Here is a 17,307-nt window from a genome sequence, read left to right as displayed (position 1 = left end):
AGAGAACAAATCGGCAGTCACAGTCCTTATTCATAGAAACAATTGCGTAATAGACTGGGAGGGGGCAAGAGTCATTGACCGAAAGGAATACAGAAGAACTCGATGGATTAAAGAAGCAGTTTGGATCAGAAAATCAGTGCCAGTCATGAACAGAGACGAGGGGGGATACAAGCTGAGCCACGTCTGGGATGGCATTCTTGCTGCTGCAACGCCACCTACATCGGCTATAAGTAGCAGCAAGAAGTAGTTCCCGTCATTCCACCCTGATGATGGTGTCTGACAGACACCGAAACGTCGGAAGTAAGTTATTTTCTGGTTGTGCTAAAAGAACCTTACTATATGAATAATTGCCAACCTGATGAAGTTATTCACGAATGTGAAATACACTATGCTGCCATAGTTTCTGTTATGTTAGATTAGTATACTGTTGCATACTGTTGTAGATAGTTTGTAGTTGTTAATAATGTCACATGTTACTTGCCATACACTGTACCTGTTGCAATCGTTTTGCAATAAACTTGACTTGACATGTCATACCATACTTTGGCACAACTTGGGGGACATTCTAAAAAAAAACGTGTCCGTAGCACACATGGCCAATGCAAGCCTAAACAAGTTAACCAAGTCTTTAAAAAAAAAAGTAAAGGCAACATTTAGCAGAAAAACTATGCTTTTCATTTTGGTCTATCAACGTCCTGGTAACTACAGTATGTTGCAAAGATGAACTTATAAAATACATTTTCCAAGGTTTGTAAAATGTAACCATGTAGTACCATTTAGATTACTACTGTTACTGGTGTTGGACAATTGAATCTTTGGAACAGTTTGAATTCTTTTTGGAACATTTTTATGGGACAGTAGGAGAAAAAGTTTGGGACCTGCTTGCCCGATTGGGTCAGTGTGATCTTTCAATGTGTGCAATTTTTCCATGGTATGATGTAGGTAACAGACAATTGTCCACATGACTTATTCAAGCTGTCCTCCCTTGCCAAATTGGGAATTTGACCTTTCATTGTTTTTTCGTTAATGAATGAAGAAAAGAATGAAGTTGTAACTGTCCCAGCAGTTTATACCAACATAACCTGCCAACATAAAACCACTGGAAACATTTCAGTAATCAGTACACTTCCGTGCCTGTGCAGTAAAGATTATGCCTAAAAATATAAATGATGAACCACAGCAAAGACACTGACACCAGCTATACAAAGCATCCAGATATAGACATCTAGAGGTGCTGCGGAATTTTCTTAGAATGCCAAGCCAGTTCTAACATTCTGAAAAATTGGGTACTAGACAGGGAAGTCCCTTCATGAAAAAGAAAACACGTATGGAGCTCTGTCAGAGTGGAGCCCTGGCTTTTAGTTTTACATTCAGAAAAATTTGTGTACGTATTGATGAATAAGGAAACGCGTCTTACCTTTGCCTCCTTGGCATAGTACAGCTTCCGGCCCTTCAGCTTAAAGTACCTCTTCTTCATTCTCTATAGGAAGAGGAAAGTGAGATCAGTTGGTAGTGTAATAACACTGACTGTATGCAGCAATAAATCAATTAAACTGCTGATGAAGATTAGACATACATCCATGTAACAAGATATGCCAAAAAGCAATTAATCAAGCGACTGGATATGATTTTGGAAATGTTTCAGACGTTTCAGATAGTTGTAACCCACTATCTTTCGTCAGTGACACTGAAGTGATCTAGTAGAAACTGGTCTTTTATACGCTAACTTAACTATGAATGAAGACAATTTTGTCTTACCTTGATTCCTATTGGACATCCAAAACTGTCTTCATTCATAGATAGGGTATGAAAGACAAGTTTCTTCCAGACACTTCAGTGTCACTGATCAAACATCTGACCATTTCCAAAATCATATCCAGTTGCTGGAGTAACTGCTTTTGGGCAATTCGGTGACGGCGGTGAGTACTTCAATCATGAAAATACGGTACTGTTTGCGGTCTGTGAACGGGGCTGGGTTTTTTTGGGTTCACGATTTTCAACGTTGGCTATGTTCTCTTGTGCCCAGAAAGGGAGTTTGTTGAGGAAGGGAGTTTGCTGTGGAAGGGAGTGGGCAAGACTCCCTTCCTCGGCAAACTCCGTTTCCCAGCACAAGAAAATATAGCCAACGTTAAAAATCATGACCCCCCCCCCCCCAAAAAAAGCCCCATTTGAAGACTGCAACGCAGGCTAACTTGTTGTGCAAAACGAGCTCACAGACCTCTGAGATCAACATTGATGACAATATGAAAATAATTTCATCAGGTTGGTAGGATATCTATCACTAAGGCCTTTGCAGAATCAAACCAATACATACACAGAATGCAAGCATAATAATCAAAAACATAAAAATGTGGTCTTACCTGGAATGAATTAGTCTGCTTCATCAACCAGCCCTCCTTCAGGCTTGCCTGTAGGGAGAAACACAGGGATGAGTAGGAGGAACCGGACGGCCTAGCCATTGCTGTGTCCATTAGCTCTCACAGAGGTGCTGCACCTTTGCAAGAGGATCAACAACTTACGACTAATGACGGACTCTTCTAAACAGCTCTCCACTCTTGGTGGGGTGCCACAAATGCAGATCTCCCACCTGCATGCCCATATTTGGAGTTCACAAAGGTCAATGACATGATGAAGAAATTGTTGACGTTTTTTTTTTCCAGGAACAGACACACAATGATGAAGTGTCATTACATTACCATATGAAAGGGCTACATCATACATGCCCAAATGGCGACTCACAAGTCGTGATTTTCCTGGAAACTACACATACTAACAAGTTGTGATTTTCTTGGAAACTACACATACTCACAAGTTGTGATTTTCTTGGAAATTACAATTACGGGTACTCACAAGCCATGTCCCACTATACCACTATTTTTGGTACACAACCAAGAATACTATATAGATTTTATGAATGAAATCTCCTTATGAGCTGGCACTTTTACAAAAAGAATTGGTCCTGTCAAATGCATCAGCCACACTCCAAGTATAAACTCTGCAATGAATATGAGTTGCTATGTAATCATCGGAGACAGATGAAAGAAAACTACTCTAGTCTGTAGGAAGATTCAGGAATGATTAACACAAATGATCAAGAATTGGCTGTCCAATTGATTTTTGAAAATTGTGGAAACTTCTTTGAAAAGAATTCTAATTTTGGTAAAAGAAACATACTCACTATTATGAAAATTATATCAAATTTATGCATACATGTATGTACATGTAGGTAAAGTTTCCATATTCAGGTGTACCTACTATAAGGCATAATATACCAAAATTTATAGACTTTGGCATGCTTCATAGTCCTTCCCAGAATAGAAATCCCTAAGCTCTTTCCTTTTAATATATGCCTTAGAGTACTTCCTCTGCAAAGTTAAGCCATGATCCTACCTAAGTCTGGTGCGTATTTAGGGGCATTATGAAGGCAAGTATGCGTTTCATTTGAAAATCCTATCTTTATGTAAACAAGTTGAACGCTTACTGCCTCAGACTGTACGTCTGACTGTAGAAACTCAGAAGAAATGACTACCATATATTCTCCAATAAAGTACGCATCCTTTAAACTTTTCAAAATTGAGGAAAGGTGCTGTAGGTTGTTGCCAAAGTTAGGGTGCGTACTAGTACTTTGTTTGAGCTTATTGCACGGATAAATGAGAAGAACCTAAAATACAGCAGAGTGAAGCTACACCTCTAGGAAGGTCTCAAAACATACACATTGGTGTTGTCTTGGTGTTGTCTTACCAAAAGAACTGTCTGACAGTCTAAAACATGATTTACATTAGACTGATATTTGCATACAATCCTTTCGAGGTCGTGACATTGACATATTTAATTGTTTTTCCAGACGTTAGACGTACTAACTGATTTGTTGTACCAGTTCAGTCTCAGTGATTTTCATAAGTTGCAGCAGGCAATTCATAAGTTTGTAGAGACAATGACAGTTGGGATTTATACTTGGGGAAAACATCATAAATTCTTTCCAGTTCAAGGCTTTTTCAATGTTTCCCCTGAGCTAGAAGTGTACGACTGTTCACAAAGTCTGCGGGGAAGAAACCGTGACAGATTTAAACAGTTTGTGTCGCACAAACATGCTTGTGTCACACATCTGCTTGGCTGAAAAACGGGGCTAAAAATATCTACACTATAATCAGGTGAAAAAATAGACTATAAACAACCATTAACCTTTATCACACTTTGGTAGCTGTTTGACTACCAGGTCCTTAATAGTTAAAGGTGGTAGGCAGAAGGGATAAGCTTAAAAATCCAGAAGACCTTCAGAGTGCTTTAACTAGTCTTCCAAAAATAGAAATCCCTAAGTAATTCCGTTAGGTGCTCACTCGTCTAAATATTCTCACGTGGAGGGATTCTGAAGGCTTAGGGAGAGCACTGTAAATGCAGAAACTTTTGCGGTAGTTTAATGTTTGCGGTTTTTGCCGTGGCCGTTTCACCGCGAACTTAAAACCACCGCAAACATATTTCCATGGCAGAAAGTGACTGCAGTGAATGGTGCTACCTCGAACTTACAACCACCGCGAAAAGTCCTTTTTCCCGCTACCGCGAAATTAAATCCCTGCAAACTTAAATGTTGTAAATGCATTTACAGTATCACACACCAGTACCTGTATGTCAGGGACGGCAAAGTATAAACAACATGAGTTTGTAGGACACTGTGAAATACAGTAAAACCTGTCCTAAGCAACCACTCGAAGGACTGAGCAAAAAGTTGGTTGGTTGGTTGGTTGGATGATTGATGCATGCTTTTGATAATCCTAGTTGAAAGGAGAAGAAAGAAAACTAGATAATAGAAACGGGCCTTTTTTATTATTTTGATTTTTATGGGTAACTTTTCAACGTTACCAAGACGTATGAAACCAAAAGAAAAGAAGCCCAGGGTAAATGTACCAACAGAAATCCTCATTTGAAATGCCTGCTACCGGCTGTCAATCAATTTTTGTTGTTGAGTCCTATAGACCTTGCAAACTATTTTGAGTCTAAAACTAAAGAAAGGTAACAGAAAAACCATGATCAATACTGCTAAATGAATGAAAAAGGTCGCAGACAGCACAAAAGATAATTGATTTCTACACGTGCGCAAAACTTAACACACTTAAGGCTACACTGATTTGGTTTATGGATGACATCTGCGCGTGCAGTACTTTTTACCTGTTGATGATGATGATAATGAAAAGAAAAAAAAATCAACTCACTGAGGCTTCAAGCAAGTCCCAAACTTATTGATTCATATTGCCGCAAAAGACATCATTTTCTGGCTTGTGTACTACTGCAAAACGCGCTAATTTTGTCAAACTGTCCTTATGTCATGAGTTTCTCATTACAGTCATATAACATCCACAGTCCTTGGAGCCATATACCTTCTAATAGTGAACTTCTTTGATCGTTCTTGTCACTATATGTATTAAACAATGATTACTTCAGCTGAGTCTGCTAAGATGAACAAGATAACAGTAAACCTACATGTGCCTTCTACGAGTAAAAATTTATTATTTCTTTTGATACACTGGTGTTCTGTGGTTCAATACAGACGTTTTGTAATACCCGGTTTGTAGTCCTATGCTTTAGCAGTACCTTCTTCTATTGCAGTTGCAGTTTTTTCTCTTTTCCGCCCTCCCACATTAGTTTTGGGGTCTCCAGAGGATGTCATGCATAAAATCAAATCAGTGTGGCCTAAGTTAAAGATATCAAAGTCATGGATGTGATAAGATATGGCAGCTTGCCAAGAATAATGTTAGCGTGCACCAGGTCTAAACAAAGCAGTTATTCTGGTCCGTAGACTATAATAGATATAATACAGGGCTAAAAATAGATTACAGACAAGGTATCATGTTGTTATATGTAGCTGGAACTGGAAATCATGCCCATATATGGGTTATACAACAGTAAAAACTCTGGTCTGTAGAGATTTACAAGCTATCACGAATAAGTATACCTATAAATAGGACAGGTCTGTAACTGGTGCCTATACTTAACAGCACACAGAGGGATTGGTAGATGTTATGTCTATATTCGGTGTGTGAATCATAAAACCGCAGCTCACTGGGATCTGCCTATGAGTTAGGCCATGTTCATTTGATTATATGACATCTGCGTGCACATCATTTTTGGCCATTTCCAAAAATGAATAAAATGTTTTCAACCATAATGAAAATTGTACAAAGCAGCATCAAAATAAGCAAATATATGCTGTGGATCAAAAAGAAATATTGGAAAATGTAATTTAACTAATGTCATAGAATATTGCATGGCCACAGAAAGTGTGAAAGAATAAAATGCAGAATCTATTGTTTGTATACTATATTCTGTGTGTAGTACTGTGTACCTAAATCAAAATTGTTTAATTAAATTTTGTTTCATGAAAAGTTTCCAGAGTGACTTCCATTCTGGCTTCTCCTTGTCCTCATTTTTACCTTGGAGTCCATAACGAATGATGGCATATAATACCATTATTATTAGTAATAGTTTTGGGTCTGTCTGTCTTCGTGTCTTGCTTGCTTATTTGCGTGTCTGGATACTAGTATTTTCACTCAGCATAACATTGGAACCTTTGGATGGATTGTAGTGATATTTGGTATGTAGGTAGGTATTGGGAAGAAGGTCAATGTTGCTTTTGGACCCCCTGGTGTGTGACCACGGTACTGCAGCAGAACTTCTGCTTTATGTTGCTTTTGCTCCAATTTTATTTTTAATGGCATCTCAAGTTGGAAGTCTGGCCACTCCGAACAGTTAGAGTGAGTGTTACACAGACTATAAGTATAACTCTGCTCTACATGACTGCTATTCATCTACAAGTAGGTAGGGGGCATTGAAGAGTTCCATGTGACGCTGGTTCTCTTTCCTATGGCAGAGTTATAGTACTCTAAATTCAGCTGTCTTGTTACAGAAAATGCTGTCTTAAATCCTTGTCAACTGTTGGTTCTGTAAAAGTCTGCTTGAAAATTCTGCTACATCAAAATCGCACAATCTACGACAAAAGTGACCACATGTACCATTACCCACTATATTGCTAGTTTCAATTATTACCCATTTTACTTGGAGTTTGCAACGACTAACTGAGTCCTACAGATACCTGGGCCATCCTCTCTGTCCTAATATTAATAACATTTACAGCTCATGGTGGCAAATGTGCAGATGCTGCAACATTGGCACACAAAATTTTTTGCCGTACTTTGAACAGATTAGCCAAAAAAGGTTTGATTGGTGTCATTCTATCGTAATTGTGGGTATAATGTGTTAAGTACAACATATCAAGCACTCAATGTCGGGGTATCGTGAGTATCAAATGCAGGAACCTGTGGTTATGCGCCCAATGCTCTAACCGTTATGCCACACCAATACCACGTAAAATTATGTCCTACCATTCATTATACAAAACTGCACGTAGCCTTGCAACAATTCCAATTTCCTCAGAAGCATAAATGCCTCAAACTGTGTTCCTATTGGACTAGGGATGTGCCAAGTTTAATTGTTCCATCTCACTCAATGTTGGAAAACCCAAGCTATTGATTTAAGTCTTGTTGAATCATTAATTTTCAGTTTACAAAAATACATTTTCATTAATTTCATGTCTAGGAGTTCAGATTTTTTGTAGACTGGGTGTAAATTTTGTCCATCCCAATCAGCAAATTTCTGTTCAAAGATGGAGGCATGGGTCCTGGAAAAAGCCCTGTATTGGTCACTACCAAAATTTTTAAAGGTAGTCCCATAGCTTTTTGTTAGGCCATCATACAGTGGGTTGTTATCCACTGTGTCTAGGGCACAGTATTGGGAGGTAGAAGCCATCCCTCTCCTTGCACTGCCTTTAACCTCCCTAACTGAAATCAGGAATTCAGGTTTCCATCTTTACACTTGGGTGGAGTGAGGAAAGTGTTGTAAAGTGCCTTTCCCAAGGGCACAATGGCGGGTATCAAAACCAGGATTTCTTGATTCCGAGCCAAACACTCTATACCAGTTATGCCATTTCAACGTCACCCATTGATGGCGCCAACCGTACCAAAATCAATGGACCACAAATACAGAAATATGAACTTTACTAGTTTGCTACTACATGTACTGTCATTCATTGAATAAAAAAAACTTTTTCAAGCTGCAAAACTCGCAGGATACTTTTATCTTTTTTCTGGAATCCTGAGGTTTTTGCCACACAACCACAGGCAAGTTTTCAGCCAGGCATGCGTCAACGCGTCATCTGGACGCACTTTTCTTAGAATAACAAGAAATTTGATCCCCCTGGACGCCCTATACTGGGGAAAAAATCCTCTGACAAGCATGAAATTCTGATTGACCAGGGATGTTACCAGGTCATCTGTGGTCACAGTCTTCTACTTTGACATCTGTAACAGTATTCTTGCCTCTTGGATACCTTAGAATGCACTGTTTTAATTTAAATCATAAAAAACTCTGCACCATGGAAGGTGGATGCCCCCAGACCCCCCCTACAATAGTCACTTACCGCGACTCACCAATAAGTATTATAAAATTCACAGGTGTGTGGTATGCTGCCCGATTTCAGTTTTCCTTCCTGCCTTCACCATTCCTTTCAGATTACCTAATCTGCACAGACAGGCCAGAATTGCCAGAGGGCGCTTTTTTCCCATGATACATTTGGCCATTGCTAAGTGGCAGACTTTTCTTGGTAAATCCGGAATCTAAAGAAGGTTTCATGTTCATTGCGACTGATGAAACATCTAGGATAATAGTGTGGCCATTAGTTATTATGCAATAAAAAGATAAGGCAGCAAAAATCCTGACAGTTTACATGCAGGACATATTAGTCAGCATAAGGGCAGGACATGACAAGGTCTGTACAACTACAAGTCATAAGAACTAAGCCTAGGAAAAAAATATTTCCTGTTCCCCTATCTATCCAAAAAAAAACCTGCTGACTCTAGACATTTGGGGGGGGGGGGAGTGCAGTGGAGTCACACAGCTTCCAGTTAGAATTTTTTATTCAGCCTGCTTCCTATTGAAGTACAAACAAGTTGCTTGTCCTATCTAATGAAGGATGAATTTTTACAAAAGTAAAGTTTGACATTGAAAGAAAAATGGTATCATGCATTTCAGTTTACCTTGTTTGACCGTATTGTAATACATGTGTTTATGTATCATTAGAGTTTGGTATTAACTGTATTATAATATGTATCATTAGAGTTTGGGCCAGCAAAGTACAAGACAAAAAAAGGTAATCCCTACCTTCCGGCCCTAATTTTTTCAGGACTGAAACAGGAAACACCGCATTTTTTGTCCTAGGCCCTAGCTTTTGTCTCCAATTCATCCGCACCATTATCTAAATAAATGATTGCGTGGCTAGCTTTCTTCACAATCACTTCTTGTTTCTACACATTTCAAGTTGCAGGTGGATATTTCAAGCCTTATAGTGGGGCTATTACCAAACTGAACTGAACTGAATTTCAAGCCTACAGTGTTACATGTACATAGTTACTTATGAAAAGCCATCTAGATATTGCCTTGGGGACTACTTAGTCACAACAACATTTATCTGAAATTTCTTTCTTTGAAGTCTTGCTCACAAACACTAGAGTAGTAATTACTTGCCCTTTCATACAGAAATCATTTCACAAAGTCTAATGCTACCATATCAGTCCAATATAGAGATTTACTTTGAACCAAGGAGGTTTGATTCATCTTTGTTTGTTTGAACCACTGTAGGGTGGCCGTGGAAAATGTAAAACTAAGAGTTCTGAAGTATATAATAACAGCTGTACTTCAGGACCAAGGACAGTTCAGTTAAAATACAAAGACCTGTTGCTATAGCAGCTATTACCAAATAATTGTAAACCTTCAACATGCAAGGAAATGATAAGACTAAATGGGAAAATGTACAACTAACAGTTCCAAAATTGAAGACAACAGCAGTATTCCAGAATGCACCAAAAACAGGTAAAATATAAAGACCTGTTGCTTAAGCAGCTATCAAAAATAATTGTAACCTTCACCATGCAACAAAATGATTAGACCTAATGGGAAAATGTAAAACTAACAGTTCCACAATTGAAAACAGCAGTATTTCAGGATGCACCAAGGACAAAATACAAAAACTTCTTGTTGTAGCAGCTATTATATAATTATTGTAACCTTTCATGACCATGCAACAAAATAATTAGACAAAATAGGGAAATCTACAACCAACAGTTCCAAAATGTAAAACAACAGCAGCATTTCAGAATGTACCAAGGACAGGTGAAATACAAAGTCCTTTTGCTTTAGCAGCTATTACAAAATGATTGTTAACGTTCACCATGTAACAAAACTAACAGTTCCATAAGTGAAAACAGCAGCAGTAGTTAAGCACCAAGGACAGATGAATCACAAAGACCTGTTGCTATAGGGGGTTGGGGTTTTGTGCGCGTGAAAAATGTGCGCGTGAAAACTTGCGCATGAAAAATCTGCGCGTGCAAATTAGCTGATTCCCAGGGGATTCAAAAAGTTTTTGAAGTTTTATACTTAAAAGCTCAAACAAGATGGCACAAAATGGAATCAATATATATTGTTGCATTCTAGAGTACAAAATCTCAATCTGAGTGATTTTCAAGCGATTTTTTAATGTTAAGTTTTCACGCGCAAAAAAGTTTGAAATTTGCGCGTGAAACAATCTGCTTCAAAAAGATGAAATTAAGCTTCCAGAATGGAGAAAATTGTTACATTTTACAATATAAAACCTCATATAAGTTATTTTTCCATGTATTTCTGTCAAATTTATGTGACTTTGAAATGTTCAAAATATGCAAATTAACCTATTCCCAAGGGATCTAAAAATCAAGATTTTTTTCAGACCAAAATTTCAGGTAAAAGATGGGAAATTATATCATAGGTTCAATTTTCTTTGCCTTAGAATTCCTTGCTGCACATTTTCTGACAAGTTTCAGGAACTTTATTTTTTCAGGCGCAAATTTTTCACGCGCACGCGCAGATTCTCCATGCGCAGAAAACCCGTTCCCGCTATAGGAACCATAAAAAATGGCTGCTATGGTTCTAGCCAGGATTTTATCTTAGAATAATGGTAATGGCAAGGTAGCAATGCATCCAATTCGGTGATATTGTGGAGGGGTGTCTTGGCCCTTTTACTGTGAGGAAATTTTGGAAATTTAAGATAAATGTTTGCCCATGGGGAGCATGATAATTCTTACACCATATGTAAGTGATAGTATTTTTTGATAGTTTAAAGGATCATATCAATTTTTTCACATTCTTAGACAAGTTAATAACATTATTCTATGTCGATAAAGGTTAGACATCCAGGTAATAAGATTCACAAAAAATATCACAACGAAAGACACCGGATGTTTGTCTGAAATGTCTGACCATTTACAAAATCATATCCAATTGCTTGAGTAGCTGCATTTTAGCATACCATTATTCTAGTTGAAAAATTAAGCATAATGGCCCTTTCTTTGGTTAATATGTAAAAATAGTACATACAACAAACTCCATTTATTGGTGAATGCATTGTAACTGTTGATATTGTTTATTGAATATTGTACAGTTACCAGGGCTAGCCCTTGATAATAGCCTCTGGCTAGTTTGGTAGCTCTGGCTACATTTCTTTTCATACAGCCGAATATGAGTTCTGAAGTGCAAAACAACAAAGCTTCAGCACTAAGGACAGATAAAATACAAAACCTGTTGCTATAGAACATATTTCAATGGTTGTCAACATTCAAGATGTGACAAAATTCAAAGACAAAACAGAAGAGATAACAAATACGACTAATGCTTGAAACCAACACTCTGTACTCAAGATATCGCTCAATAAACACTTGACTGCAAACACTTCGTACTGAACGACCTGTTTTAATATATATATTATGACATATTCCGAAAAGCTATGTGTAGATAGCCTTCCAACATTACTTTTATCATAGATAGTTCACTCATTAGTCTTGTAAGTAAACACAGATTGTCTCCATATCTAATGAGATTCCCTGCTTTGTTTTTATGACGTAATACGTAAAAACATAACATTCAAAACAAATTCCATGTATCGGTAAACACATCGTGACCGTTTATTCTGTTTGCTGTATTTTGTGCAGTTTACCAGGGCTTTCCCATAATAATAGCCTCTGGCTCATTCGGTAGCCCTGGCTGTAATTCTTTTCATACAGTTGAACATGAGCTCTGAAGTGCAAAACAACAAGATGTAAGAACCAAGGACAGGTGAAATGCAAAGAACAATTGCCGTAGAAGGTATTTCAATGGTTGTAAACTTTCAAAATGTGACAAAATGATTAGACAAAATGTAAAAATGTAGTTCTGAAGTGTAAAACCACAACAAAACTTCAATACCAAGGACAGTGGATTCACAAAGACTGCTGTTATGGGGCCTTCACACTGAAACCGAATTAGCAGGAATCAGGAATAGTTAAAAATATGCTTAGAATACACTTTGAATGCCATTCAAATGCACCTTGAATATTCTTAGCATGTCAAAAACTTTTGGGCCAGCCAAAGAATGGGCACAAAAATCTGGAATGCAGGGAGAATTTGTAGAATACATTACGAATTAACAGAAGTAGAAAAGAATTTCCATTATGACGGTATTCCGGCTTATTTTTGCTGTTGTGTGAAGGGGCCTTTAAAGGTATCACAAAATTTTCATCACACAACAGAATGATCAGATAAAATGGATACATGAACAACTGAAATTTTACACAACAGCAGCTGAACTTCAGTACTAAGGACAGGTAAAAAATAAAGACCTGTTGCTGTAGAAGGTATTACAAAATGGTTGTAGTACTGTAATTCCTGATTTTTTCAATGCACTGTTATGTTCACGGTTTTCACAGTGATGACTGTAACGTGAACTAATCATTGCTGATAACAAATAATTCACAGACCTTTTGTATGTGCACTTGCTGCAATAGTGAACATTTAGTTCCGAGAACAAGTTAAATTTTCTCAGACCGTGAAAATTTGGTACCATGAAGACAAAGTGAATTACAGTATTTCATAACAAGACAAAATGATTAAACCAAAAAATGAATGACTTGGACACAAAAGTGTATATATAGAAGATAAAAGATATAAGGGATACTGCATGATGTTGTGGATGTTATCCAACTCTTCTGTATGTATCTTTTACTGTGGACAGTAGACAGGGTTGAAGTTTTCTAAAATTCATGAATAAATGATTTACTTGCCCATACAAACTTTTCACTTGCCCAAAATTCAAATGTCACTACGTATACTATATATGCATTTTCACTTCCAGCAATGGAATACATATTATTGCCTCAGAGTCTATTTTTCTATGTTGACCATTGCTTGATGTAATGACTGTAATAAACTGACAAGTGTATCAACATCTCACTCAATGGAAATATCTTATTTGCCCAATTGGACAAGTAGGTAGCCCAATCAGCACTTTCACTTGCCCTGGACAATAGGGCTAGTCGATTTGTCCAACCCTGGTAGAGCCGTAAGCCAGACTTTTTTTTCATCGATGCAAAACAAAGCTCGTTCAGATCTAATATATCTTGACGGATTAACTTGGACTATAGTTTGAAATGAAAGGATTAGAAGTTAAATCTCTTCCCCTCTGAGGACTTCCAATGAAAGCGTACTAATGACTAGTATCTATTCTAGGCCCACATCTCCGGTAGTAAGAATAGATATCTCATTTCCTGAAGCGTGTGCAGAGGTGTATGCAGGGTGTACACTCCAGTCGCTTCAATTTCTGCCCACGCTCAACTCTCAACAAAACTTCTCTCCTAATTATCCTATATCCAGGCCACCAAGCTGTCAGGTTCTACAGTACTTGTGTCTTCTTGATGATCCACTGGCATTGAAGTGGCATAACTGTTAGAGCATTGCACTAGGAACCAAGAGGTCCTGGGTTCAATACTCGCCAAGCCCTCGACATTGCACCCTTGTGAAAGGCACTTTTTAAGGTGAAGGAGGAGTGCGCACTTCCTTCTCCACCTTATTGTCTACTGACGCTCATAGTCTCACAGGTGCAGGAACTGCCACTTGTAAGACGGCCCCAGCAGATGCAGCTTTGTTTTTTGGAGTATTCGTCTCCTAGGAGGACTTCCGACAAAGGATGCAAGGGGTTCCTGACTTGTGTATAGCCGGTGCGTCATGTCTAAGGCCTGTCACTGCCATAGACCAAAGCAAGGTACTAATTTTCACCTGAATCAAGCGAGGAAAGTCGTGTAAAGTGCCTTTCCCAAGGGCACAAGATCAGTGGCACAGCAGGATTCAAACTAGGGACCTGTTGGGCCACGCCACACAATCTCACGTGTGCTAGAATACAATTATGATATCATTATGTACATGACTCTTCATGAATATCTAGGAGCATCCATAATCACATATTAGGTGCACGGCTTGGGTGTGCAAAAGAGCAAAAATGTACCTAGTATATCAATTAGCTCTGCTACTTGCACCAGTTCATGTACTTGGTTTATATATTGTAACTGTAGGTTTTTTTAAAAATCGCTTGCTGTATTGACTGTTACCATCTAGTTAATGAAAATAAAATTGCAGTAGTCTTTTGTGTTTTCCAGTCTTTTGGTATGATCCATTCTTCCTTAAATCTAAAATACAACTTCTTCGTCGCAAATTTTACCTTATCCAAAAGAAAGACAATATGCCACTCATACGGAGCTGTACATTGTATGATCGTATTCGTGTGAACGCTCCCTAATAAAAGAGAGTGTATGAGCTGAACAATGAGGGCTCAGTGCCCTGGGAAAAAAACTGTTCAGGGAAGCCTCTATCCCAGTGCTACATTCCTCCTCTGCCTTTGTTTCGGTACAGTTCAGCAACCTTTGTAGTAGGCATCTTTAATATTGCATTCTGTTAGGAACGAGAGAAAACCGACTGACTTAGTTTTCCGCTATTTTTAGCTAACCCGGGGGAAATCACGGCCACAAAGAGTTGCTTTTGGGTCAGGTCGACTATTCCTGTAAATGACATTTTCTGGATACCTTACAGAAAGGGTACATTGGAAGAGAATGCATGACACAAAAACAGCCTTTCCCTGAAACTCTGAATGTTGAACGTTGCTAAAACAAAAAGGACAAGGAAGATATAATTATAAATAATGAAAAAGAGAAATGACTTGTGGTAACTTAGAAAAATTCGTGGATGGTCTAAGAGAGCATTTTTGACCTAGGTTATTCATTCTAAATCTATTGTTACCTTCCTAAAGAAAGTTATTTTTTGTGTGCATGTGTCTGTCTGTATACTTTATTAGCTACATGTATTTCTGAAGAAGACAACTAACAAATCCCTTGAATCTTGATGCCTGGATGGGTTGTCTTGATATTTGGTACATTTGGGTAGGTTTTCAGATGACATTACTATATAAACCTGTTCATCCGGTCTACTAATTTTTTTTACCTATCCAACAAGAAAACCCCCTCTCGAAAACATTAACATTCTTGGAAAGGTGACCGACTGAAAATGCCATGGCCATTGATGATAATTCTCCATATGCTGCAGCACTTCTTTTAGAAGCAACTCTTTGTTTGCTTCCTAAAATTGCAATGTTTGCCACCAACAGCTTGTACTGTTGTCCCATCCCCTACTCCTGTAGTTCTTACTCATGCACAAGGGGGAATAAGAGTTGTTGAGGGACTTAAGCTTATTTCCTCCCCACACAAGTGTCTGAGTTTGATGAGCTGATGAGTGTGGAGACTAGAGGAATACAGGAGAACATCAAAGGTGTTAGTACTGATCTACATGAAAGCCAGATGTGGCTCTCTGGAGCTTTGTCTCTCCTGCCCCCTGATCCCATTACCACAAATAGGTTTCATTTCCTGTACCGTCCGCGCAGACATCTGGGCGTGACGCACCCCTCGCATCCACATCCCCAGGAATAGCAACCGTTCCATCAAAACAAGTGTTGGTAATTTCCAGTCGGCGCTATTTTTGGATTCGCGTTGCAGGGAAAACAAATTGTCGGACACGTTTGTGAACTTCGCAAATGAACAATACAATAGGCAGACCTCGATTGAGAATATCAGAGACTGTTATGATCAAACTGGGCAACTTATTACTCTTGCACAGGGATGGGTTTGTAGCAGTACAAGAAACTGATACGAACCCAGTATATCCTGCTAGAAAAAAAATCAGCAGAATGGTTTCTGGACCGATTAGAAGAACTGATGCACATTAATGAGTACACGAACATAGATAAATATTGCATGCTTGTTTCTATTGAACTCTCATGACAGAGACAGAGGAAGAAAGAAGAAGAATACGACAGCAAAAATAATATGTTTTCCCTGTCAAGAAACATAAATGGACAAAGGGAAGATACAGTTGATATATTCTGCATAATTAATATTACAATGTTTTATAGAGTGTCAAGCACTTTGCCCTAGAAACACAATGTAATTAACCTATTTCAAAACCTCCTTACATGTACATTACAAGCCCAATTCGAGTACCTAATACATGTAGACTTAGATAGATTGAGCAGCTAAGAATACTCAAGATAAAGGTCCTCTGTTTCCAGGTCAATAGTTTTTCAAACCAATCCATAATGGCTGGGAGTCGGGGACTATTCTAATCTCTGAACAGTTCCATGTGGTGCAATTAGGCCTGGGAAAAAAATTATATGTTTCTGACTGACCCTAGCAAAAGCTGCCAACTCTAGCGCTAGCCTTTTTGTATTGGTTGCTGACAAGGGATATGAAATGTTATAACTGAATCAGACATTTTGCCCATTCCATCCTCTGTGATGGACAAAAATCGGCATGTATTAAAGAAAGAAATTTTGCAAAGATCTAAGCACAGATTTAGCACAAATTTGCATAGAGCTGAGTATACTCTACCAGCAAAATTTGCCCCTCAAAGTACAGGAAATAGCTTTTCAGAAGGTCTTAGATTTCAAAATTTTCCCAGACTCACTAGGACCGTCGCGTGGAATCTCCTGACGCTCGATAGGATTTCCGTTCAAAATCCAGGGGACGGAAAAAATTTTAGGCTGGCTATCACAATGAATTGTGATATTAAAACTCAAGCACTTGATGTTTTTCAGTTTTAGTCAGCTGCATTTGTTGGTCATTTTGATGCAAAACTAAAAATAGAAAAAGAAAAAAACACAAGAGAATCCCTATACCGACACATTCTATTTTTTTCAGCACGGTAACCAGAAAGACGATATTTTTCTTCGCTAGGCCTTGCCATCCCTCGCAGTGCCAACTCCAGCAGAAACTGCGTGCACAAGATTGACTGCCCTGAATAACAAATGAACTGAAAAGTGGGACGCAGACAAAACAGTACGGCTTCTGACTCCATCTGAACATATCATGATTAAGATGA

The 17,307-nt window shown here is 38.3% G+C and overlaps 1 protein-coding gene across 1 annotated transcript in view; it reads right to left on the bottom strand.

The window, feature by feature from the left end:
• LOC118427094 (diacylglycerol kinase delta-like) overlaps positions 1-17,307 on the bottom strand; it is a 68,956-nt gene that overhangs the window by 41,550 nt on the left and 10,099 nt on the right. The window contains exons 2-3 of the mRNA XM_035836729.1: positions 2,361-2,408; positions 1,418-1,480 (exon numbers count right to left, since the gene is read on the bottom strand). Coding sequence (XP_035692622.1) covers positions 1,418-1,480; positions 2,361-2,408 — 111 coding nt within the window. The remainder of the gene's footprint in view (positions 1-1,417; positions 1,481-2,360; positions 2,409-17,307) is intronic.

The sequence above is a fragment of the Branchiostoma floridae genome, chromosome 12, assembly GCF_000003815.2.
Source record: "Branchiostoma floridae strain S238N-H82 chromosome 12, Bfl_VNyyK, whole genome shotgun sequence".
NCBI classification, from domain to species: Eukaryota; Metazoa; Chordata; class Leptocardii; order Amphioxiformes; family Branchiostomatidae; genus Branchiostoma; species Branchiostoma floridae.
Note: the sequence above shows the minus strand (reverse complement) of the source record. Positions and strands in the feature narration are given on the sequence as shown.